The sequence below is a fragment of the Oratosquilla oratoria genome, chromosome 12 (genome assembly GCF_046742065.1).
Source record: "Oratosquilla oratoria isolate Oo_2021 chromosome 12, ASM4674206v1, whole genome shotgun sequence".
In the NCBI taxonomy this organism is placed as follows: domain Eukaryota; kingdom Metazoa; phylum Arthropoda; class Malacostraca; order Stomatopoda; family Squillidae; genus Oratosquilla; species Oratosquilla oratoria.
This window is the reverse complement of record NC_134788.1, coordinates 27,966,755-27,994,296: the sequence shown is the minus strand read 5'-3', so window position 1 is coordinate 27,994,296 and position 27,542 is coordinate 27,966,755. Positions and strand designations below refer to the sequence as shown.

Here is a 27,542-nt window from a genome sequence, read left to right as displayed (position 1 = left end):
TCCTGCCTACTTAACTGAGTAAGATCGTCAGGTGACTGCCACAATCACTGTGACGCATCGCTATACCATACACTGGTGGCGTAATTGTAGGCGTGCTGGTCTCACATTAGCTGGGTTCGAATCCCACACTCAGGTCTGATTCCCCTGCCGTCACTCTCAGTTGCCCCGACGAAGCACACAGGGCAAGGTTTGCAGTTTCAGCCGAAGCTACTCAGTGCCTCCTGGCGTATGCTCCTCACCTATCACTGTATCGTAAGCAACCCATTAAACTCCGATGACAAGATGTCTTGTCATTTGGTCAAATAAAACAAAAAATCATAAAACACCAAAATGTTTGATCAAACACCAGAAAAAATATGACGTCAGTCCTCGCTGCGAGCGAAGCGAGGACTGACGTCATATTTTTTCTGGTGTTTGATCAAACATTTTGGTGTTTTATGATTTTTTGTTTTATTTGACCAAATGACAAGACATCTTGGGTTGCAGTTGCATCTCGATGCCGCTTACAGGACAATGATAATGACCCGCCACTCGAAATTCAATTTTGGTTCATCTTCGTAGTTGAATCGAGGCAAGGAAGGCAAACAGACGTGAGTGTTCTCGATAATACCATCCCAGCTCCTCGGTCATCGTAATTGTGGCAACGTCAACTCTCAATCTCTACTGCTGGTGACGTCCTTTGATGTGGCGGTTGAGGTTCCCCTGTTGACTTGCACGATACGGGCAGTGAGGGCAAGCGAAGGGCTTTTCTCCCGTGTGTGTGCGGAGGTGACTCTCTAACTTGGCTCGGTAGGTGAACGTTTTCGGGCAGTACGGACAGTTCAGAAGAGTCCCTACCCCTGCGACGTCGACTGGGGGCGGCACCATCTGTTAAAGAGAACAAAGTTTTAGAAAAAAAAAGACAATTATGACGGAATAGCCAATAGGGGTGTTTAGAATGTTTTTGTTTTTTTTGTTACATTTTTCAACATTAGATAAGAAAATACCCGCGACGTCGACTGGAGGTGGCACCATCTGTTAAAGAGAACAAAGTTTTAGAAAAAAAAAAAAGACAATTATGACGAAATAGCCAATAGGGGTGTTTAGAATGTTTTTGTTTTTTTTTGTTACATTTTTCAACATTAGATAAGAAAATACCCGCGACGTCGACTGGAGGTGGCACCATCTGTTAAAGAGAACAAAGTTTTAGAAAAAAAAAGACAATTATGACGAAATAGCCAATAGGGGTGTTTAGAATGTTTTTGTTTTTTTTGTTACATTTTTCAACATTAGATAAGAAAATACCCGCGACGTCGACTGGAGGTGGCACCATCTGTTAAAGAGAACAAAGTTTTAGAAAAAAAAAGACAATTATGACGGAATAGCCAATAGGGTGTTTAGAATGTTGTTTTTTTTGTTGTTACATGTTTCAACATTAGATAAGAAAATACCCGCGACGTCGACTGGGGGCGGCACCATCTGTTAAAGAGAACAAAGTTTTAGAAAAAAAAAGAGACAATTATGACGGAATAGCCAATAGGGGTGCTTAGAATGTTTAATTTTTTTTTTGTTACATGTTTCAACATTAGATAAGAAAATATTAATTGTGGTCTGCCCCTGTTGAGTTTTACGTTTTTTTTAGGCGTAAGTCTTACACAATTTCTATGATTTTCAAGTCTTACAGCGTGAGTTGAAACTTTTTATGCTTTTTTCTCCGCGTGCAATGTGTTTATTTTAAACAATTTGAAATAAATTCCTCTTTTCAAGTGTCATACACACAGAGGCCTTACATGTCTAAGTGCCCCCCCCCCCCGGGGGGCAAAGTTCTCAGTGAGGCCCCCCTTCCCCCCACCCTACTGCCCATTATAACTATTCGCTTGCAAAATCATTAAACGGATTTTAAACATTGTATCTAATGTCCCTAATGCAGAAAGGATAAGGGGAAAAATATTCCATATTCTGTTGATTCTAAGAGGGGGTATATACGGGGTGTCTGTCGAACGCGGTTCGACAGACACGTGTTTAAAGTGATGTGTGAACGGGGTATTTGGTTGTCGAACACGTTGGTTAAACCCCAAATACCCCATTCACACATCACTTTAAACACGTGTCTGTCGAACCGTTCGACCGTATATACCCCTCTAACGCAAAATTCGTATATTAAGCTAAAATATTCAGGGCATCTTTGACCTTTTTTTTTATTATAATTATTTTGTCAGCCTTGTGGGGGGCATCTCCAGCCTAGAATTGCCACCCCAGGGCATATGCTCCCCACCTCATGTGAGGGTCCTGTACATATATGACACCTCTCCAGAAGACTGGAAAAATGCCAATATAGTGCCAATATATAAAGGGGGAAATAAGGAAGACCCAACAAATTATAGACCGGTGTCCCTAACAAGTACAATAGTTAAAATTTGTGAGAGAATCATCAAAGAGAAATGGACAAAATATCTGGAGAATAATATATCAAACCCGAGGCAATTTGGATTCAGACAAGGAAGATCAAGTACCATTAATTTAATTTGTTTCTATTCAAGATTGGTAGATATATTACAAGAAAAGGGATGGCTGGGCAGACTGTGCATTCCTGGACCTGCAAAAGGAATTAGATAAAGAACCACACAGAAAATTACTATATAAACTGGAAACAATAGGAGGCATACATGGAAAACTGTTGAATTGGATCCTAAATGGAAGAAAAATGAGAGTGGTGCTCAGAGACAAATATTCAAAATGGGAAGAAATGAGTAGTGGAGTCCTGCAGGGGTCAGTAATAGCTCCAATAATGTTTGTTATATATGTAAATGACATGGACGAAGGCATTGAAAGTTATATGAACTGCTTTATGGATGATGCAAAATTATTAACCCATTAAACTCCGATGACAAGATTCTTGTCATTTGGTCAAATAAAACAAAAAATCATAAAACACCAAAATGTTTGATCAAACATTTTGGTGTTTTATGATTTTTTGTTTCATTTGACCAAATGACAAGACATCTTGTCATCGGAGTTTAATGGGTTAAAGAGAATGAACTCGGAAATAGACTCATCGCAGAGGGATCTGAACAATGTCTCAGAGTGGAGCAAAACATGGGAGGTAGAATTCAACATCAAGAAGTGCAGTATAATTGGATTTGGAAAAAAAACAAGGAGAGAATAACAGGACAGTATAAAATTGATGGAAAAGAAGTAAAGAAAGTAAATTCTGAAAGAGACCTAGGAGTAATCCTCACCAACGACATGTCACCAGATAAACATATACATAAAATAGTCGGAGAAACATACAATTTGTTGAGATCAATAAAAGTGTCCTTCAAATACCTGGATAAGGAAATGATCAAAAAAATATTACAAACACTGATAAGGCCAAAACTGGGATATGCAGCGCTGATATGGTCACCCAGTACAAAAAAGAATATAAGAAAATTAGAAAGAATACAAAGAGCAACGACAAAATTGGTCCCAACATTTGCAAACCTGACACATGAACAAAGACTGGTCGAACTGGAATTGCTAACCCTGGAATAAAGAAGAGAACGAGGGGACCTACTAACCATCTACAGAATTATGAAAGGAAAAGAATGCCTTGATAGAGAGGACTTATTAAAGCGGGACAGAGGAAAAACAAGAGGACATGCAATGAAACTCAAAAAGGATAACTACAGAAGAGACCTGAAAAAGAACAGCTTCCCACACAGAGTGATAGATATATGGAACAAACTGGATGAAGATATAGTGTGTGCAAACACAATACAAGAATTTAAGAACAAACTTGATCTTGCGAGATACAAAAACGGGTCACCACGAGCATAGCTCCCCTTCCCGTATAATACAACTAGGTAAATAATTAAAAATAGTACTGTTTTTCATTCAGTGGTATCCATACTGTGTCATGTGTTTACATTGTTGTCATTCTGCATTTGTTTTATAACAAATAAATATTGGATGACAAAAAAAAAAATCTCGAGTTCTTAAAATATACAAAATTTCTTAAGATTTCATATGTCGTCATGGTCAGCATTTGTTTTGAAACAAATACTGAATGACAAAAAAAATATGGTTTAATTACAGTTTTATATACAAACTTATGGTCTCTAATGCAAAATCTTTCAGCAAGACACCACGGTAGCTTGACAGGTATGACAGTGCTGAGGACATGCCATACCTCAGCGCCTTTCAGGTGACACCTAAAGCGGCCCATACACGATCAATTATATTGCGCAATTTCATTGTCAATACTCTGAATTGACAATTAAATTGACCATGTATGGGCGATACATCGCCCATACACGGTCAATTTAATTGTCAATTCAGAGTATTGACAATGAAATTGCGCAATATAATTGATCGTGTATGGGCCGCTTCAGGCAATGTTTCTTAACCTGGGTTCGGCGCATTTCTGAAATTGTCTCTGAGAGGCAACAGCAAAAATCACATTGATGTGCAGTAAATATTCATTATGTTTTTGTTTTATGTGAAATTCATATTTTGTTGGTTTTGTTCTTTGTTTTTGTTTTATGTGAAATTCCTATTTTGGTTTTGTTCTTTGTTTTTATTTTATGTGAAATTCCTATTTTGTTGGTTTTGTTCTTTGTTTTTGTTTTATGTGAAATTCATATTCTGTTGGTTTTATTCTTTGTTTTTGTTTTATGTGAAATTCATATTTTGTTGGTTTTGTTCTTTGTTTTTGTTTTATGTGAAATTCATATTCTGTTGGTTTTGTTCTTTGTTTTTGTTTTATGTGAAATTCATATTTTGTTGGTTTTGTTCTTTGTTTTTGTTTTATGTGAAATTCATATTTTGTTGGTTTTGTTCTTTGAACACCGTGATTTCGTGTGCAAATGATCCATGGTACAGTTTGTGCACTAATACAGTATATAGTTCCTATGTTTTGAATTTGAAGAAAAAAAAAATTATTTTTTCAACTACGAAGGGTTCGATGAATGCATGCATGAAACTTGCAGGGTTCAGTACCTCCAACAAGACAAAGAACCACTGATCTAAGACTACGAGTAAGTTCTTTTTCTTTCACCCGCACAGCCATGGCATTTCTTCTCCCAAAAATCCTTAGTCATACCTGTGTATATATATATATATATATATATATATATATATATATATATACATATATACAAATATATATACATATGTACAACACTGAATGGGTCTCTCTTGATGGCCTAGTTGGAAAGTCAATGTCGCACTTGTCATGAAGTTACCCGGTTCGAGTCCTGGGTAGTACCACATTTCAATTTCAAGCACGCTGACCATTGATGGCTTAGAATTAAAGTGCATTGTGGTTGTTAAGATGTGTGTATATATATATATATATATATATATATATATATATATATATATATATATATATATATATATATATACACATACATATATACATATATATACATACATATATACATATATATACACACAGAAAGTTTTTGTATATCAATAGTGAGCATAACACAAGTGTTAGGTCACCTCTATGCATGTGTTATCTGCACACTCAATTCAATGGATTCCAGAGGCAATCGACAAAACCCAGTGACTTGGAATAAATTTCTGCGTTCCTGTACTATATGAACAAAGGATTACAAAGGTGGAGCATGCCGACAGGAGACCTTTTGGTCCATAACTAGGTCAGATGCAAAAAAATTATAATAATGATAATATAAATTGAAATGATAATGTAAATAATAATAAATAAAATGAATAAATGCATAGGTATAGTTGAATAATAAACAAACAGGTAAATAGTAAATAATAATAAATTGACAGATAACTAATAATAAATGAAAATCAAACAAATAATAATAAACAAATAATAACAAACAAATAAACAAATAATATAAAATTAATTGCAGGCATTACATCATATATGCATATTAAGGACCAATCTTCACAACTCTTGGTAAATATGGTATTAGAGTAAAGTGGAAAAGGCGGTAAAGAAACTCGGATTGAACCAGGAACACTAATATAATCTAACGTCTTCTTCAGAGTAACAGACACATACAGGTTAACATAATTTATATTGTACGAGTCTGTTACTCTGAAGAAAACGTAAAGTAGGAATACATACATATACATGTAGCTATTTCCCCCTTGCAAGGGAGGTAGCCAAAAAACAAAGGCATAAACTCCACTCCCACCCATTTCACCTCCACATACTGCACTCCCATTTACCACCTCTTCCTCCCTCCCACTTTTCTTGGCTCCTCCTGGATGATGGGTCATCCCTGCATCTCGCCCACTGCCCTGGGTCAGAAGCATTGTCGTAAGACACAGCACATCCACAGCAAGGCTGCTTCATTTAATTGGCAAACCCCCCCCCCCCTCTCCATCCCTTACACTCTCTGGAAAGACGCAGAGTGCGGGGTGATCTAATAGAAGTGTTCAAGTGGATCAAAGGCTATAACAAGGGAGATGCAAACAAGGTCATCATAATAAAACAACAGGGCAGGACTCGCAGTAATGGGTATAAACTGGACAAATTTAGATTTAAGAAGGAAATAGGCATGAATTGGTTTACTAATAGGGTGGTCGATGAATGGAATAAACTTAGTAACCATGTGGTAAGCGCTGAAACTATCAGATGTTTTAAAAAACGATTAGACAACTTGATGGAAGGGGGGGATGACAGGTGGTGATGGATACGGAGCTGCCTAGTGTAGGCCTTATGGTCTCTTGCAGTCTCCTTTATTCTTATGTTCTTATGTTATGTTCATCCCCTCATGCAGAAAATGATAAGATGGGGAGAAATCCCTTTGGGCTGTGTCAAAATATCATTCACACATGCTCCCTCACACCCCCATCCCCCACCCACTCCCTCTCATGCATCACAGCATCAGTGAAACGATCGATTATATTATTGCTCTTGGTTCAACCTGATTTTCCTTACCTTTTACACTTAACTGCCTCTCCTTCATATAAAATATTCCAGTAAATATGTTGAATTTATCATATTCATCTGAACAATAACTCCCCCCCCTGTGGCGTAGTGCTATAAGGTGCCCTGGCATTTGACACGAGCAGGACAATGTAGGGTTGCACCGTAATGTTGTAGGGTGCCCCAACCACCTGACGGTTTCCAGTGCAAGGACTTTTTCTCACGGCCACAAGGCCCTCACTGATACATGTGCACGACGTGGCAGTGTCTTCCTTCTGCATAAGGAGAACAATGCTACCCCCATGTCAGTCTATACTAGTCTCCCATACAGAGCATCCAGCGCTCTCACTCCTGTACGCTGACGTCACAATAAAGATTCAAACATTGTCTCCCCCTCATTTCAGTTGCACATATATGACAACCCTCCCACACACACACACACATGCACACACAAATACATTTGCCCTGTTAAACTGTGGGTTGGTATGGCATTACATGAATCAAACACAGGGCAGACTTATGCAGTGAGTATAACCACATTCAGTGTTATCTTCAGCACTCAATTCTGTGTAATGCTGAATGTAAAATTATAAAATTGCAAAAGGGCTCTCAGTAATTCAACAAATTCTAAGATTCTGGTCACAAAAGTCTTAAAAAAATTGAGAGCAGTTTGAACATAATACCGTGGGAACAAGAGGATTAAGAAAATAAGAATCTGTCAAAATGAAAAAGTTATTTAGTTGCATATATATATATATATACCAAGGCTTTTTTCCCCCTTACCAGGGGGGTAGCCAAAAAGGACAAGGCACAAAAACATTCCCACCCATTTCATCCCCGAAAACACTCCACACCCCTCTACCCTCCCTCCCACCTTAGCACCTCCTAGTTGCAATAAAAGTAAATCTGAACGAAATTACAATTTTCAGAGACTAACAGGCAATGGGCTCATTTTCCTGAACACACGTCTTACTGTTTCAATCAGCATTTTCCAACCGTGTTGAAATCAATTAGAGTAGGGCAGTGGTTCTCAAACTGTGTTCCGTGGAACCCCAAGGTTCCGTGAAGATCTTTCAAGGGGTCTGTGGCAAAAAATTATAATTATTCATTTGAACAAGAATGAATCAAATCAAATATGAAAGTGACGAAATCTTTTGCATGTGAGGAGAGAGGGGAAGAGAGAGAGAGAGAGACTGTCTGAATGTACGACTAAATACCATGTGCGTTGGTGAGGGTTAGTTTTAAATCTTTCTAAGTTTGTCAAAATCTTTTTCGTTGGGGGTTCTTCCGCCGAGTACCCGCAAATGCGAAAGGGTTCTGTCAGATGGAAAAGTTTGAGAACCACTGGAGTAGGGTAACGGGAAGTGACAAATACATACATTTTCCTTTATCCTTCTAAGTGATAATATATTAATCAGGATATGCTGGACTGCTTAGACCCAAGTACAGGATGTGCTAGGGTCGGAAAATGTTGGGAAATGTCGCTCTACACTTCAGGTACAGCTTTAGTTGTGATGCTCAAGTCATATTCTAGAAAATCATGGCACTAGCTGGATGGCATTTGCCTTGTAAGGGGGAAAAAAGCCTTTGGTATATGTATGAGGGAAATGGTAATATATTGATAAAACTGCAATCTTAGGAGATTTTTGGGTTCATAACATATTTAGACACTAAAAACAAACATGCTGATGTATACATTAGATTAATATGTATAGCACGCACTACACATTCAGTACAATGTTACTGACCATGTAGTGTCTATAATTACTACTTACTATTTGATTGCACATTTGCCATCCAGCTAGTGCCATGATTTTCTAGAATATGACTTGAGCATCACAACTAAAGCTGTACCTGAAGTGTAGAGCGACATTTCCCAACATTTTCCGACCCTAGCATATCCTGTACTTGGGTCTAAGCAGTCTAGTATTTTCCCTAACTAATATTTCGTTACTAGAAGGATAAAGGAAACTATATGTTGAGGTGTGTAGACAGAATGAGTGAGTTTAAATGCCAAGAATCCGTTGAAGTTTTATCACTGGCGTTTCGTCCAACTAGGACTTCTTCAGAGTGTACACAATATAAGACACTGACAACTTATATACAGTATTCTCACACAGCTCAACCCGTTCCTCCTCGGTCAATGTGGAGAATTAAGTTGCTTGCTAGCCTCGCTAACTTGACAAAACCGTCCCGATGATTACTAAACAGTTGAGGCAGCGTATATCACTTCACTCCCGTGTAGCAATTATCGGGATGGTTTTGTCAAGTTAGCGAGGGTAGCAAGCAGCCTAATTCTCCGCGAAGCTAGACGAAAGCGAGATGACAACGACATTGACCGGGGAGGAACAGGGTGAGCTGTGTGAATATATAAGTTGTCATTGTTTTATTTGTGTGCACTCCGAAGAAGTCCTAGTTGGACGAAACGCCAGTAATAAAACCTCAACGGATTCTTGATGTTTAAACTCACCATCCTACCACTCAAAGTGTATGTGTGCCTTGATTCCCAGCATCCACTATCATAGGTTTCAACACCCCAGGTGGGGAAATGTTGACGTAGAAGGACCAATCGTGGATCTACTACAAACGAAAAAAGCTTAACCACCTTCAGTGCGATGATGCCTACGTAGGTATCACGAAGCGTGAGTGGACATATGAGGATGCTGGCGTCATCGTCTTGATTATATATTTTTTGTAGTTGTACATGAGTTATCTCCGGAGTCTGTGAACTGGTTTGATCACAGTTTCTGTGTTTATTAGCAAAGTAAAAGAAAATGAGTGGTACAGCAGCAACTTTATATTTCATAATGCAAGAGAACTTGACTCATACTGAAGTGGTTCAACTTCAGGGTCACTCGATGTGGGTTACAACAAAGCTCTTGTAAGGCCCCCATAACAGTTTACGCTCAAGCATCACACCAAATGTAGGTCCGCAACAGCAATGGAAAAAAAAAAAAAAAAAAAAAATCATGACGGAAATGGTCCCACCAGAAGATGCCAAGATAAGTGGAAGGGAAGAGGGTGGAGGGGAGTAGAGTGTGATGGGGATGGAATGGGTGGGAGTGGATTTTCATGCCTTTGTTTTTTGGCTACCTCCCTTGTAAGGGGGGAAAAAAGCCTTTGGTATATGTATGTATGTATGAGGGAAATGGTAATATATTGATAAAACTGCAACCTTAGATTTTTGGGTTCATAACATATTTAGACACTAAAAACAAACATGCTGATGTATACATTATATTAATATGTATAGCACACACTACACATTCAGTACAATGTTACTGACCATGTAGTGTCTATAATTACTACTTACTATTTTATTGCACTTTTGAATATTGAGTCATTGAAGATTGTACCGTAAAATATTTTTTCAATGTGCCCTTGGCCAGTAACAAGGCTATATCAAATTCCAAAGAAAAAAGGAGAAAATAAAGGAGGAAAAAAGAAAGAGAAAATATACATGTGTGTGTGTGTATATATATATATATATATACAGTATATATATATATATATTCAGGAGGTGCTAAGACAAGAGGGAGGGTGGAGGGGTGTGGAGTGTATTCAGGGATGGAATGGGTGGGAATGATTTTATGCCTTTTTCTTTTTGGCTACCCCCCTTGTAAGGGGGAAAAAGCCTTGGTATATGTATGTATGTATAATTATATACAGTGGATACGTATATATATATATACATATGTATAATCATTATAACTTATAACAATACAGTAATGATAAAATAATAGTGATAATAAAATAATGGATTACATAAGATTTATCTAAAAAAAATGAATATATAAATAAATGTATAAATAAATAAATAAATGAGCAAAATATAGATTTCACAAACACATATCAACTATACTCTTTACTGCTACTTACCTTCTATGAGATTTTTATTCATTTTCAATGTCATTTGCATTTGAGTGCATTTTCAATGTTTCTCGCGATTGAGGACACCTTGAGTTGTATGTGTATGTGCGTGAGTTTTACGAACACAGATACTCCTCTACTCACGAACATTCAACTTGCGAACTTTCAGACATACGAACAAATCCTCAAGCCTACTTTCAGTTTTAAAGGTAAGAAATTGAACACTAAAGTATTAGTATTACAATTTTATTTTTGTTTTATGTAACTTTTGTTATGTGTTTTAGAATCAGGAAAAAAAATATTTATTCTATATCAGGGGTTCTCATTAGGGGTGAAATTCACCCCCAGGGGGGAATTTTGGGATTTCTGGGGGTGATTTGTGACCACAGCTTACGGGGTGAGGAAAGCAATTATAGGTTTTGGCCTATCTGGCCTGTCACCTGGGCTGGATTTATACTAATTCGGGAAAAATATATACTAATTTGGAAAAAATAAAAGGGTTTTTAGTAATATTTGCATATTATTTAGAATGCACCTTTTGAAACAATCTTGGAAAGGAGGGGGGGAATGACATTCTGAAAAATGGTGAAAGGGGTGAATGGGCCAAGTAAGGCTGAGAACCCCTGTTCTATATCATACTTATGATATAACAACTTATCAACACTTTGAGTTACGAACGGCTGTTCTGAGAGCAACTCATTCGTATGTAGAGGAGTGTCTGTATGTGCGTGTTTTGTGAGTATATCTGTACAAATCTGTAGTTGTGTGGGTGAGTGACTGGTATCATGTTTTATTTATTAATCTTATAATTTTTTGTAAGTTTTCATTATCCTCATTTTAGGATCTGTTTCATCATTGCTTTACTAAAAACTGCTGTCAGGGCATACACATTTTTTTCTTTTTTCTTTTTAAGAATTATTCCACTCAAATACTGCTGCTTTTCTGCATTGTGTTCACTTCGGTTAATTCTACTGGTGATTGCAATTCTAAGTTGTCTGCTTCTCCAGACTTATATCTTATTTTCGTCCTTTTGCATCTCTTTTCTATAACCATCAAATAACATTTCCTGGCATTAAAATATTTCTAATAGTTTTGGCTAAGACTGTATAAATTTGTCGTGTTTTATTTACAGGACTTTCGCTAAATTTTAATCTTTTACTTTCCTCTCCAATCAATCAGCACCTGTAAACACGTTTACATCTCCACCCTCCCTCTTATCTTAGCACCTCCTGGATGACGGGTCATCCCTGCACCTTGTCCACTACCCTGGGTCGGAAGCAGTGTCGCAAGACACAGCACAGAAATATGAAAAAAAAAAAATTATACGAGTGCATGGCAAGCACATAATTCTAACAATGCCAAACAGAAGATAATGAAGAAGAGGGGAAGAAGAAGAAAAATGGATATACATTTACAAAAGTGCAGGGCGAGCAGATTCTCTTCATTCACGATTTCCAAAATTCACAAATCCTCCAATACTCAGAGTAAATCTACTTTACAGAAACGTTTGGAAACCTGCCGTCTTCTTCACATTCTGACGAACATTCTGGGCTTTATGGGGATACAGATCGTTTTCTCAATTCAGAATTTTTAATATTCAGAAATTTCCAATATTTGGAACGGAAATATCCATTTATCCTCCCTTATAAGGCAGTAGACAGTCAATTACAATGTGCTTCCGAGGCAAAATTGATTTAAAATTAAATTTCTTTATTGTTCCAAATTTCTGAAGATTAAGTATTTCAGATTCCATAAAGAGACAACTCTCTACATTGAGATCACATAGTCCCAGATATGACGTTTCTTTGTTGCATTAGATTCAGAAATATAGGCCGTGATAAGATAAACAAAATTGTGTTTTACATTTGTAATAGTCTTTAATTATTTGAGAAAGAAAAAAAAAAAAATCTCACAAAAGCTGCAACACGCGAATGACCTTCACTGGTACAATCGTCACGTAGTATTTCTACTACTCTGACTAATATGAACACCAAAGATCTATTTTCCATCTTGCAATGTAACTTATATGAACTAAATGTTAAGGATTTATGTGACAACTATGGGGGAAATATACAATACAATAAGTCTCGGCAATTAAAATACCACAGCCTTTATCGTCAGAAAAAAACAAAAAAACTATACATTTGCGGAAAAGAGTGACACAGAGAAATGAAATACCATGGTCATTTCCTATGGCTTTAGAGAAATGACTAGAATAAAGACATATCAAAATTCATGGCCATTATGCTTAATATTTACAAATTCCAGCAATTAATTTTCCATATATAAAATAATTCCAGGACTTTTTTTAGTCTTCCATAATGAAGACCAATTATATTACACATATAAAGTCGTTCGAAATTTTTATACGATACAAAGGTTCTTCATACCATTCTGACAACAGACTACATTTTTGCAGATGCTCAAAGCTGTTCAGATAACTACGAAACCCCCAGAAATGCCAACCTTACGAAACCAGAACATTTTGTCACTGTGGACTCTGCATTTGGTGTGCGCAAATACACTGTGACGCTTGTTTTCTTTAAGATATAGCTACAGGAGTCAATAACATCTCTGACCGTACGATGCCCCTTTACAGATTTTGTTACAGACGATTTTACATAGCTGAGGGGTACGAGGGGTCCACTTGATGAAGTCTTGGGAAAAAAAAAAATAATAATAATAATAATAATTAAAAAAAAAAAAAAAAAAAAAAATAAATAAATAAATAAATAAAAAGGTATAAAGGAATTTAGTACCTTCTACTGGCTAGGCTGCCCCCTTGTAAGGAGGAAAGGACATTTGATATACATATACAATTAATATATATTAATGAATCTCCTTTTAACTGATAAAATGAGGGTACAGATGCTCCTCTCCCACGCCTCGCCACTTTGCTTTATAAATATCTGTTTTAAAAGTTAATCAAATTGTAATTAGTACCATTGGAACAGTACTACTATATAGTAATTACGCAAGTGAATAAAAATGAAATAAAATAAAATAAAAAATATAAATTAATGTAAATAAAATAATAATAACATTAATAATAATAAAAAAAAGTAAATAAATAAAATGAGATTTACGCTGTGATAGGTCTGGCAGTTCGTAACGTTGGCCTCCCCGTCCGTGTCTCTGTCATCTCTGAGCAGCCTTTATTGACTTCAGGAAGTGGCCATTGGTTACGTAATACAGCAATAAACAAAACTTTATAACTTCAGTCCGTCTGCTGCGTCTCGTATAACACGGCCACATTTTCTTTTTCCCGGTGTCGGCCTGACTTTCTGACACTTGTGTGCCTACAGCGGCCGGAAGGCGAATGTACACTGAACACATTCTTTCCTTTGGCATTCTGCTGCAAGACAAACCTGCCAACACTCGGTGCTTTGGGGCGAGTGTTACGTGTCATTTTTCACCACTCACGTTCAGGTTCGGAGACCAGATTTTGTGAGCCTGAGAGTCACGAATGTTTTTTTTTCACAAGTCGCCATTACTGTACACAAGATCTCTCAAAATGGCGACATGTGGTAGCCTGACAGTCACATACGTGTTTTTCTATACAAGTCCCTATTACTGTACACAAGATCTCTCAAAATGGTGACGTGCGGTTCTCACCGTAGTAAGTCCATCTCTCTACATACGGGTGCTGCCCGTCACCCTCACTTTGGCTGGGAAGCGCCGTCGTGACCCGACCGGGAAATAACATCTTCCTCCCCCAACCTACGATAGAAGGCAGCGTCCCCGGACCTGCGGTACATCTTTTTGGAGGGTTCGATTCCGTGTCTGCGCTTGAGGTGATCGTTGACCCCTTCCCGCCTTGTGGACCTGTACGAGCACATGGGACACTGGAAGGGCTTATCCCCTGTGTGGATTCGGACGTGTCGCTTCAAATCGCTGAGCTGCCTAAAGGTGCTCCTCGAGCAGTACGGACACGTGTAAGCTGGATGGTCGAGTGAGGCCCCACCGCCACCGCCAGGCAGGCCGTTAACACCCTACGAAGAAACAAAGGCCACCATGATGTTTCCGTACCAACTAAACGTCTCAGCAAGGCTGAGACCATCACCTAATTAGATTAATCATCTAACTGATTAATTAACCCATTAAACTCCGATGACAAGATTCTTGTCATTTGGTCAAATAAAACAAAAAATTATAAAACACCAAAATGTTTGATCAAACAGCACCAGAAAAATATGACGTCAGTCCTCGCTTCGCTCGCGAGCGAAGCGAGGACTGACGTCATATTTTTCTGGTGCTGTTTGATCAAACATTTTGGTGTTTTATAATTTTTTGTTTTATTTGACCAAATGACAAGAATCTTGTCATCGGAGTTTAATGGGTTAATCTAATTAGATTAATTAGATTAATTGTCTAACTGATTAATCTAATTAGATTAATTAGATTAATCATCCAATCAGGGTTACCAACAAAACACCTCAGCAGCAAAATGATCCAATCAGGGTTACCAAGAACACACCCCAGCAGGAAAATATATTTTTTTCCCTCTTTTTTCTCACCACCATAGCAAACAAGTGTGCTTCAATATATATATATACACACACTGGTTTTGTCTAACTTAATACCTATAGAAGATATGCAACACCTACAGCACTTTACTCTCTCCTTTAGTTATACAATTCCTTATCCAACTCAAACATTATCAACAAAAAGTAAGACAAGTAAATTCAAAATCATCAAATCAGAGGCACACTGATGTTGTACTTTCAACTCGTAAAATTGATATTGTATGTTCAACTCGTAAAATCGGTTGATCTGGGGCCAATACAGGTTACCTGAATGTTTGGTCCTCCATCTAAGACGTCAAGTAGGGTCATCTCCTTGTCACCTTCTTCCAAAACATATTGACATCCTCATCATTTGGTTTCAGGACTGGACACAAAATCTTGATCAACTTCCATATCTTTTATTCATTCATTTCATCTTAGTTCATTTATTTCATAATTCAATTATATATTTTATTTCTCTGCATAAAGATCCCGGATGATGTGTCATCCAGGAGGAGCCAAGATGAGGGGTAGGGTGGAAGAGGGGTTGTGGATGGGAGTGGAGTATGTGAGGATGAAATAGGTGGGAGTGGAATTATGGCTTTTGATTTTGGCTACCTCCCTTGAAAGGAGGGAAAAAGTTCAAGGTACGTATGTACATATAGAGAATATTGGCCATCTCCCTCCAACTAGCCCATGATACGAAAGTGACCCCATCCCCTCCCCAACCCACACACATGCACAAACATACTTGCACAACAATCCTATACATTTCATTTATTTATTCTCTTTATTTTTTTTTTCTTTATGGCTATGGGAGGATCCAATTAGAGAAGTTTTATACAGAAGTTGATTGATTGCATTTATCTTCCCTACCTCAGTGTCACTACATTTACTTTATCTGCAAGTAGTCAGTTGTGCATTATTGCTAACAAATAATAATAATGATTGAAATAACAGTAATAATAATACATATACAAATGGCTTTTTCCCAGGGAGGTAGCACCCTACCCAAATAAAAAAAGCATAAAATCCACTCTTAATGATAATAATAACAATTAAATAATAATGACTGAAAAACCTGCAGTTCCACAACAGCCAGCAAGTCACCTCAGCCTTCGATACATTCTCTATGAAGAAACTGAGGAGAAAGAGGAGGAGGAGGAGGAGGAAAAGGAGGAAGAGGAGGCTGGTAGCATTTGTCATTAAGACGATACCAACACTGAAATGGCTTGGCCACGAATTCGAACTATCCCATATGTGCACCCAACACTAACATTCCCCAGACAAGAACACAACATCTCTTGTGAGAAATTCGCTACTAGAAAGACTTCAATCAGATAATTTTATGACAATTGCACACAGGACTCAAACCTGCCACTCAGCTGCCAGCGAGACCACTGTGCTGTGTCTTCAACCCCTCGACCACCGAGACTACAAAGGTCTCAGATAGATTTCAAGTTCCGAGACTTTTGTGGTCTCAGTGGTCGAGGGGTGGAAGACATCGCACAGCTTTCTCACTGGTGGTTGAGCGGCAGGTTCGAGTCCTGCGAGTGTACTGTCATAAAATTATACCATATCTCTTCTTTCACCCATTCAACTCCGATGACAAGATGTCTTGTCATTTGGTCAAATAAAACAAAAAATCATAATAAAACAACAAAATGTTTGATGATCAAACAGCACCAGAAAAATATGACATCGTCAGTCCTCCTCCTCCTCCTCGAGGAGGAGGAGGACTGACGACGTCATATTTTTCTGGTGCTGTTTGATCATCAAACATTTTGTTGTTTTATTATGATTTTTTGTTTTATTTGACCAAATGACAAGACATCTTGTCATCGGAGTTGAATGGGTTAAGCGACTCACAGTCCTGACGGAAAATTGTTGCTAGTTTCCTGGAGGCTGTGGGTTTTGTCCAAGAGAGACCACGAGACAATTCGGTCGCCCGCACGCCTGGGACACCCAGATTTCGTCTACGGGCAACCACGAATTGCTCCAATGTATCCCACAGGGGAACTACTGTAAAACTGGAATTGTCCACCCCTTGTTATAGTCAGCGCAATGAGAAGTGACCGCTAAGGCGGGGTTAGGAGATTTCCCGGTGTTGCCACATCTCCACAGATAACACGGCACGCACGGCTTACACTGAATGCAGTGTGAGGGGGCGGGGCCAGAGAATAGATGTAGCGGCAATGTCGCTCTCTCTTGCTCATATGCCATGTCTATGACGCGAGGAAACGAAACCTTTCTATAGAGAACATTGCTTTGATTTTTACCTCAGTGGTGGGTGTGTGACAAAAGAATATGATATAATCATATGTGGCAACATTATAAAAATATAAAATAAAATAATAAAATAAAATAAAATGATTAAATAATTATATGTGGCAACACAGGGGGACTCCCAGTGCTTCGTCCTAACGGCCATTTCTCGATGCAACGAGTATAGTTGGTTGTGGCCTGTTACAGTGTACCGTATTTTCCGGCGTATAGTGCATGACTTTTTTCCGTTGGAAGGGCCTAAAAATGGGGGGTGCGCGTTATCCGGTGGTGCGCATTATCTGCAGCCTATGATAAAAATTCTGCGGCTGTGTGTGTAATTTTTTTCACAACAACGTGAAGATGTTGGCCGTCACAAAGTCGGGATGGCACACTTCTCCGTGACGTTCCGTGAGAACAAGAAGAACAGCCATGGTGACATGAAAGAATACGCCAGCATGGGATATAAAAATATTTGGTATAGGTACGTATCTATCGAATATTATTTTTTATGTTTAAATAGGCCTAAACACCATGAAACATTATCAAAATTCATGATATTTGCCCATGTTCACAGCATCCTAGTTTGAATTCTTATGTTGGCTTTGTTGCTTCACTTTAGGTATGGTACAAATTCCGTTGCGGCCGTTCATAAAATCGTGTAACACCTGACTACAACACCCTCTTTCGGGAGTTATATTAACTAAACGTCACCTCGATGACTTATTTCACCACTGTCATTGCAGGTTCATAGCTAAAATGAAACAGTCTGTAGTTTGTTTCAGTATTAAATAAAAAATGGTAAAGACGAATTATTTCCTCAAGATATGAAATGGCCATTTTCTGTAAAAATCCCGAAATTTTTCTGTATATTTTACTTTCAATAAACTTTTTTAGATCATATTTCCTACAAACTATTTAAGCTACAAAGTAATAATGGACCAATGCACAACATGAGTCATATACCGGTACATGTAGTTCCGACTTTTTCTTAGTTGTGTCCTGATTGATGCCTAAACTGACACTTAATTTAGTGACAAATCAACAGATTTCCCAGCGGTGGCTTTAGCCAATGAAAAATACTTCTCCATGAAACCTCGTTCACATGATACTAAATAATTAATCGCCGTTATTTCATTGGTTTATTTTTGCTAATATTAATTATCGTAGTCTATGCAAATATTTGGGATTCGTAAAACAGCACTGGTACCAACATCATGAACGTTGGCCATTTTAGCTCACCCGGAATATGCTAGATCAGGGCCGAGATTGACAGTTCTATTGCCAATCTAGCCTACACTAAACACCCTCTTGCGAGAGTTTGTTAAACTAAACGTCACTTCAGTAAAGACACTTATGAACCGAAACATAGTTTGTTGCTGCATGGCGATAAAAACTTGTACACGGTGATAAAAACTTGTAAGATGAATTGTTCCCTCAGGATAGTAAATTAACATTTTTCTGTAAAAATCTGAAATTTTTCATGTACGTTTTGTATTCGATAAACTTTTCATGGCTCAAATTTCCCACAAAACAATGGACCAACGCAAGCAGGAGTCGCATACATGCAGTTCACAAGCTTTAGCCACCAGTGACTTTTCCTGGCATGCGCGTTATACGTCGGTGCGCGCTATCTGTGTACTGAGATAACGAAGTGCATGGGTGTGCATTATAACCCGATGCACATTTTAAGCCGGAAAATACGGTACTATAAAAAACCCTAACTTGGGTGGATACATGTGTGAACAAGCAGTAACAAGGTGATGGGCTTTGTGTGCGATTGCGTTGTCTGTAATAACGTACAATAGTTGCCTTGAATCCTTCTCACTAGGAACCCACAGCCTGGCTCGCAAGGGTCCTCGTCAACTTCCTTCAACCTCCATCTCTGGATACAGAACTCTATCACTGTCAAATGTATTTTTTTTTCTCCAGATTTCCGCATAAGGAGAGTGGTTCCTCTCCTATCACTATCAGTCGATGACATAGTCCCACATTAATACAACACAGACAGCAGTCTAGTTGCCTTTAAAATTCTGTCCCCCATGGGGTGATAAACAATTCTTATCATTTGAAAAATAACCTCCCCTTCAGTTGAAAAAAAAAGCACAAAACGTTTGTTTAAAACCCCTTCAAAAAAACCTTCCTCAGTTGCCCTCAATTGCCCACCTTAAAAATCATATTGCCCACCTGAAAAACTGAATTGCCCATCTGTGGGGAATATGCCCCACATTGAGAAACACGGGTCTAAAGTTTCTTGAAGTACGGAAGACAATGAGTGGAAGGGTGGTGAGTTAACACAGAGAACAGTTGTGATTCTATTCACTGACGTTTTGTCCTTACCAGGACATTCTCACAATACATACAATCTCAGAAAAAGAACAGCTTATATACTTCATATTATGAGGGTAGGGAGGAAGAGGGACATGGCAGGGATGAAGTATATAAGCTGTTCTTTTTCTGGGATTGTACTTTGAGAATGTGTAGTGTTCTGTAGCCAACACGTGTAGTTACCCCTTTAAGACTCGTGACCGCCAAGCACAGGATAAACTATGGTCACCCCTTAGAACATGCATTCAATTAATTGAATGCATGCATTCAATTAATTGAATGCATGCATTCAATTAATTGAATACATGTTCTAAGGGGTGACCATAGTTTATCCTGTGCTTGGCGGTCACGAGTCTTAAAGGGGTAACTACACGTGTTGGCTACAGAACACTACACATTCTCAAAGTACAATCCCAGAAAAAGAACAGCTTATATACTTCATCCCTGCCATGTCCCTCTTCCTCCCTACCCTCATAATATGAAGTATATAAGCTGTTGGCTACAGAACACTACAAATGTCCTGGGAAGGATAAATCTCCAACTGTTCTCTGTGTTTAGCTCACCACCCTTCTAAAGTTTCTTCCCGGGGAAACGTATGGGAGAGTCTGAGGATAGTGTCAGATCCTTGCGGGGTGGGATGGGGGTGTACTTTGACCCCCCCCCCACACACACACACACAATTTGTTCTTTCATTACCTCGTTGCAGAGGTTGAGAAATCTGCCTCACGTATACTGTACATATGCGTTCCTGAAAACGTTGCCGCAAATTTAAATTACCGTATACTGAACGTGGAAAGAGACTGATTGTTGTGGTGGCCGCATGGCGTGGTGGCGCTATGGTACAGTGTAGACAAAACATGAGCGGATACCGTATCTGTGAATTTTTCTTACCGCAAATAGAATTGAGGGTAATAATTACCAAATAACGTAACTTTGAATTTACCGGATAAAGAATTACCGTAAAAGGAGGACTCACTGTATGTGGCAGATTCCCCCTCCCCCTTCAGTGAGTCAGAGAGAATAATTGTAAAGATATTCAACACAACTGTAAGAGGCTGGTAAATAAAGGTAAACAAGTAAGGTAAATAGAGGGGTTGGTGGAGAGAATATAATCTTTATGAGTTGGACGTTTGGTAAACAATAGCCACGAAGGAGTTGTGTAATCTTGCTCCTCATCTAAAGTTGATAAACAACTGCTGGGGACCAAATTTCATTGCTGTATAATGCTGATGTAACAATATGTAAACTAAGCCAGTGATGCATCGATATCGTGATTGCTTGAGTTAGCTGTATTGCTTATGGGAACTGTAACAGGCTTTCTGATTGGAGAAAGGGTGGAGGAGGGGAAAATTTAATTGGTTCCTGGGAGTAAAGTCACGCCCTTAGGGGAGGCATTTAGATGTAATAGTAAAGATCATTGGACTAAAGAAATCATGACATAAATGCGAACTGACTTGGTGATCAAATTGAGGATTCCAGTTGGGAGTCCTCTGGCGTAACAAGACAATAATGTTGTAGAAGAATTAGTGGAGAACATACATACATATACCAAAGTTTTTTTTCCCATTGCACGGGAGATAGCCAAAAGGCAAAGGCATAGAAACCACTCCCACCCATTTCATCCCTAAATACACTCCACTCTCCTCTACCCTCTTATCTTGGCACCTCCTGGATGATGGGTCATCCCTGCATCTTGTCCACTGCCCTGGGTCAGAAGCAGTGTCGCAAGGCACAGCACATCCACAGCAAGGCCTTTCATTAAATTGGTGAACCCCCCTTCTCTGTCCCCTCATACAGACAAGGAGAAGACGGGAAGAAATCCCTTTGGGCTGCATCAGTATATTTCTCATACATACTCCCTCACCCCCCATCCCCCACCCACTCCACCTCATGCATCACAGCATCATCCATACACATCCATTCTCCATTCACTCGTCTTCTGTCCTTTCCCGTGAAGAAAATCAAGGAAAAAATTCTCAACCTTTTAATACCCCTCCCCTATACATATACTATGCGGAACTTGACAAGGTCAGATGATCAGAAACAAAGGATCTTCCTACAGATGAAAACAAGTGATGGAACTTGAGTGACTAAACTACACAAAGAAAGTGATGAAAAGAAAGTTGAAAATGAAAGGGGACCATAGACGGGAACTATAGATGGATTGGTAAACAGTAACAACAATACTGAGGGTAAATCTTTAAAAAATGTAGGATAAAGTATTACTATTGCCCAAAATTTTAAAAGAAACTAAAGTGAGAATATGCACTTCAATTTATAGTCAAAATCATCATATCCATGCTAGAGTACATCAGTTTAAAAGCAGCATATATATTTATAAAATATTCAGGTTAGACCCCTGCAAATTTTGATCCTGTATCCACCACTGTCTGAAGACCATTTTACCTAGTTGTATCTTATGGGAAGGAGAGCTATGCTAGTGGTGTCCTGTCTCTGTATCTCACAGCATCTAAATTGTTCTTAAATTCATGTATGATTTTTGCACACACTATCAATCTGTCCAGTTTGTTCCATACATCCACCACTCTGTGGTGGAAAGCTGTTCTTTTTTAAGGTCTCTTCTATAACTGTCCTTTTTGAGCTTCTTTCCATGTCCTCTTGTATTTCTTGTATTCCATTTTAGTAAGTCTTCTCTATCAAGGACTTCTGTACCTCTCATGATTCTGTAGATAGTCAACAAGTCACCTCTTTCTCTTCTTTGTTCCAGAGTCAGCAATTCTAGTCTTGATAATCTCTCTTCATATGACAGTTTTTATAGTGTTGGGGCCATCTTCGTAGTTGATCTCTGAATCCTCTCAATTTTCCCTATATTCTTTATAGTTCAGGGTGACCATAATGTCGCTGTGTACTCCAATTTTGGCCTTATCAGTGTGACTAGTATTTGCTTTACCATGTCTTCGTCCAAGTAAGTAAAAGCCACCTTTATTGATCTTAGCAAGTTGTAGGTTTATCTGACGATTTTGTTTATCTGCTGAAACTCGAAGCAATAACTACGGCTATGATAATAAACATACAGAAGACTTGATGTGGATGTGCTGTGTCTTCCTGCATTGCCTCTGGCCCAGGCAGTGGGCAGGAGACAGGGATGACCCTCCATCCAGTAGGAGTTGAGATGAGAGGGTGGCGGATGGGAGTGGAATGGATGTGTGCCTTTGACTATTTCCCATATAATAGGGATGAGGTCCTTGTTAAGTAGATAGATGGATAGACCATTATTATGGCCCATCTTGGACCTTGTTTGAATAATGGATGCCAGTCTCTCAGGGCCCTCTGTGTGTGGGTAAAAATATTAGTTGGCTTTTGGTGTCGAATATTGTATTAAGTCTCATGACTGATAATTTACTGGCTTCTTCTATCCTTACTAAGCAGTGTACAGTCTCACTAACCTACCCCAAATGCTAATACACAAGATCATCTTGCACAGGCATCACTGTATATATGCACCAGAGAGTATAATCTTTGTTTTCTAAGAAATTTACGGGAGGTACCAAGGAATACTGTCGTCAGCTACTTCGGGAAGTATCTTGGAAACGAAACTTGAGGGATCCATCAACAACAACCTTTCAGACATTGTGCTCTCTCCAACCCTTGCAACCACAGTGTACATCGTAACAAACATTCTACATTAACCCATTCAACTCCGATGACAAGATGTCTTGTCATTTGGTCAAATAAAACAAAAAATCATAATAAAACAACAAAATGTTTGATGATCAAACAGCACCAGAAAAATATGACGTCATCAGTCCTCCTCCTCGAGGAGGAGGAGGACTGACGACGTCATATTTTTCTGGTGCTGTTTGATCATCAAACATTTTGTTGTTTTATTATGATTTTTTGTTTTATTTGACCAAATGACAAGACATCTTGTCATCGGAGTTGAATGGGTTAATGTATTTTATAATGAGAGGGTCTCGCACAGATTAATAATATATAATGACAGAAGCTGGACTAAAAGGAGTGCTACCACTTTAGACAATCGACAATGAGGGAGAGTCATGGAGATGAATGAAATAGCCTTAAGAAAAAAGAAAGAGAGAGAGATAGAGCTACCTAGAACAAAAAGGGTCATCTTTTGTTGTATTTACCTAGTTGTATCTTACGGGAAGGGGAGTTACGCTCGTTGTGTCCCGTCTCTGTATCTTGCCATGTCTAATTTGTTCTCAAATTCTTGTATGGTTTATGCATACACTATTGTTTCAGCTAGTTTGTTCCATACATACTCTGTGGGGATATCTGTTCTTTTTCAGGTCTCTTCTATAGAGATAAAACAAATACAAAGGGACACAGAATCTTGCCATGTCTAATTTGTTCTCAAATTCTTGTATGGTTTATGCATACACTATTGTTTCAGCTAGTTTGTTCCATACATACTCTGTGGGGATATCTGAAAAAGAACAGATATCCCCACAGAGTATGTATGGAACAAACTAGCTGAAACAATAGTGTATGCATAAACCATACAAGAATTTGAGAACAAATTAGACATGGCAAGATTCCGTGTCCCTTTGTATTTGTTTTATCCCAATTTAGTAGGTCTTCTCTATCAAGGGTGTCCATATCTCTCATGATTATATAGTCAACAAGTCACCTCTTTCTCTCCTTTGTTCCTGAGTTGGCAATTTTAGTTTTGACAATCTCTCTTCATATGACAGTTTTGAAAGTGTTGGGGCCATTTTTGTAGTTGCTCTTTGGATTCTCTCAATTTTCCTTATATTCTTTTTTGGTACTGGGTGACCATAGTGTTGCTGTGTACTCCAATTTTGGCCTTATCAGTGTGACTAGTATTTTCTTCGCCATTTCTTCGTCCAAGCAATTAACCCCAGATGATTCTATTCTGCCAAAGACGGATCTCAAAGTCTTGGGTATTAAGACGAACTTGAGAGATTCCCTTTGATTTGACGATACTGTTATAAAAATTTAATTCTGACGAGTAGATGAGTCATGGTTCTCCGTCACGTATCTCTTTAACTTAGAAGTTCCGAAACCAGAAAATCGATACTAGAAGCACTTTCTGATATTCTGGTATAAAAGACATTTCCCTTTCAAACATCGTAAATTTCTGAACTTCGGACATTCTCAACGGGAACTCATTCGTATTCAATCGTCAGTGGAATTATGTCAACATGCTGCCCCGAACACCTACACCTCCAGACCTCTCTTTTTACGTGAAAGTTTCGTTGTACGACAGGTTGTTACGTAACTTGCGTAATAGTTTGGTATGCTGCACGCTTCAGAGTGCTATCAACGACACTACCTTGTGCTTGAAGCTTATTAGCCATGGCAATTGTATGCTAATGTCACACTTTTCTCACACGAAATTAGCATTTCGTAATTGCAGTCGTTAAAGACACGGACGGAGAAAGCACAAAAATGCACTTTTCTTGAAAACAAGTTATGTGGCACCGATTTCTGACGAGTGAGGCTTGCATGATTATTGTCGTCATTCCTTTTTTCCTTTGATACGACTTGAGCGTAATATAATTCCCGCTTCCCGTTATTTGCTACACAATATCAAGACGATACCCAATTCAAACTCGTGTATATGAATATGATGATAATGATATGGTTTAATGTCACAAACTCCCCCCTATCGGAAGGCCAGGTTGGTGCCCCTCACAGAGGGATTTGTAGCGTGGAATTTAACGAACCATGCCCTTGGTTCAACTTCACCGGTGGCAGGATTCGAACCCCCCATCCCCTTGACCTTTGCCACAAGTAACGACGCCCTAACCTGCTCAGCCAGTGAGCTCCCATAATGTATATAAATACATATATACATATAACAATGGCTTTTTTCCCCCTTACACAGGAGGTAGCCAAAAAGAAAAAGGCATAGAAACCACTCCCACCCATTCCATCCCTAAATACACTCCACTCCCCTCCACCCTCCTCCCTCCCTCTTATCTTGGCACCTCCTGGATGACGGGTCATCCCTGCATCCTGTCCACTGCCCTGTGTCAGAAGCAGTGTCACAAGACACAGCACATCCACAGCAAGGCCGTTTCATAAATTTGGTGACCCCCCTCATGCAGAGAAGGAGAAGACGGGGAGAAATCCCTTCGGGCTGCGTCAAATTTTTTCTCATACATACTTCCTCACCCCCCATCCCCTAACCATTCCCCGTCATGCATCACAGCATCATCCATACACAACCCTTCTCCATTCACCCTTATAATAAAATCTATCTATATACTGAGAGCTTTTTCCCCCTTATAAGGGAGGTAGCCAAGTCAGAGGCACGTACCTATCCCCACCCACTTCCCTCCCGTCCAACCGTCCCGTCTCAAATCTTCCTTGTCAAAAAAACGTTATTATTTTTTTCATCTATGATGTGAATCTTAATTTATTAGGTTTAACATCACAAACTCCCCCCTATCAGGAGGCTAGGACGGTGCCCCTTACAGAAGACTTTGTAGCGTGGAATTTAACGAACCATGCCCTTGGTTCAACTCGCCCCAAGCAGGATTTGAATTGTCACCATCAAGTAACGACGCCCTAACCCGCTTGGACAGTGAGCATCCAATCATAAATGGAATAAATAAATAAAAAAAAAAAAATAATAATAACAATTGCCTCAAATTTTACTGATCGTAAAACCGCAGCAGCTGGCACCACGGATCATGATTCGAGGGAAGAAACTATGGTTTAACGTCTGCGTTGAATTTGTGTTGGATCGTCTCTATGTCCTTGCCATCACACACGGTCAACTCTCCTAATGTCAAAAGGTGATGTGCCTAGGCTAGAAGATGCACATCTGTGGCAGAAGCCATCACCTTTGCCCTGTGAACTTGGACTGTTGGGGAAAGGAACCATCACTTCTGGGAATCGGTAAAGAGGAGTTGCGGGATTCGAACTCGCATGTGAATCCAAGACCGTCACACTTCTGATTACACCATCGGCACATGTGAAAAGGTGTAGGAAATATACCGTAGTTTAAACTGATAAAGATCTTAGGCCTAGTCAGGGAACCGATTGCCAGCCCATCAAGGTTGCACCTCCTGATGGAGGTGAAGGTTTTGACGGGTTTCCACTTCGGTGTGAAGACGTCTACGTAGGCGTTAGTGGTACACAAGGATGCCAGCGTCAATGTCTTGATTATTTATTTTTCGTAGTTGTACATGAGTTACCCCCAGATTCTGTGAACTGGTTTGATCATGTTTTCTGTGTTTATTATTACTCAAAGTAAAAGAGAACGAATACAGCTGTCACTTCGTATCTTGTTATGCGAGTAGTGTGATGCATCATACATATGGCAGCCAATGCTGGGCACAAGAATTTGACTCATACTGAAGTGGTTAAAGGGGCAGTGGGGAGCCGATTCTCTTTCACGTCATTGATCCCTGGTAAATTCCCTGTATCCAGAGGCATTGACTGTGTCCCTCATAGAGGAATTTATAGCATGGAATTAATTGAACCACACCCTTGGTCCAACTCGCTAGTGGTTGAATTCGAACTGACTTCACCTCCACTGAAGTAGCAATGCTTGGCCAGCAAGACGTAACGGCAAGTACCAAAAGAAGTCATGCCCAAAAAAACTACGATTATGACGATCATTCAGTAATCAAAGCGCAGATCTATATATGCATATGTTTTAGCAACGCTTGGCCAGCAAGTACGAAAGTCTTGCCCAAGACACTACGATTATGATGATCCTTCAGTAATCAAAGTGCAGATCTATA

General features: G+C 39.0%; 1 protein-coding gene across 5 annotated transcripts in view; it reads right to left on the bottom strand.

Moving 5' to 3' along the window:
* Window positions 1–428: 428 nt before the first annotated feature.
* LOC143031154 (zinc finger protein 131-like) overlaps window positions 429–27,542 on the bottom strand; it is an 88,972-nt gene continuing 61,858 nt past the window's right edge. The window contains exon 7 of one of the 5 annotated variants that reach the window (XM_076194670.1): window positions 429–867. In XM_076194670.1, the coding sequence (XP_076050785.1) occupies window positions 661–867 (207 nt within the window). In that variant the 3' untranslated portion in view covers window positions 429–660. Of the gene's footprint in view, window positions 868–12,246; window positions 14,737–27,542 lie in introns of those variants that run through there. The other 4 variants (XM_076194668.1, XM_076194665.1, XM_076194666.1 and 1 more) reach the window with 4 other exon arrangements.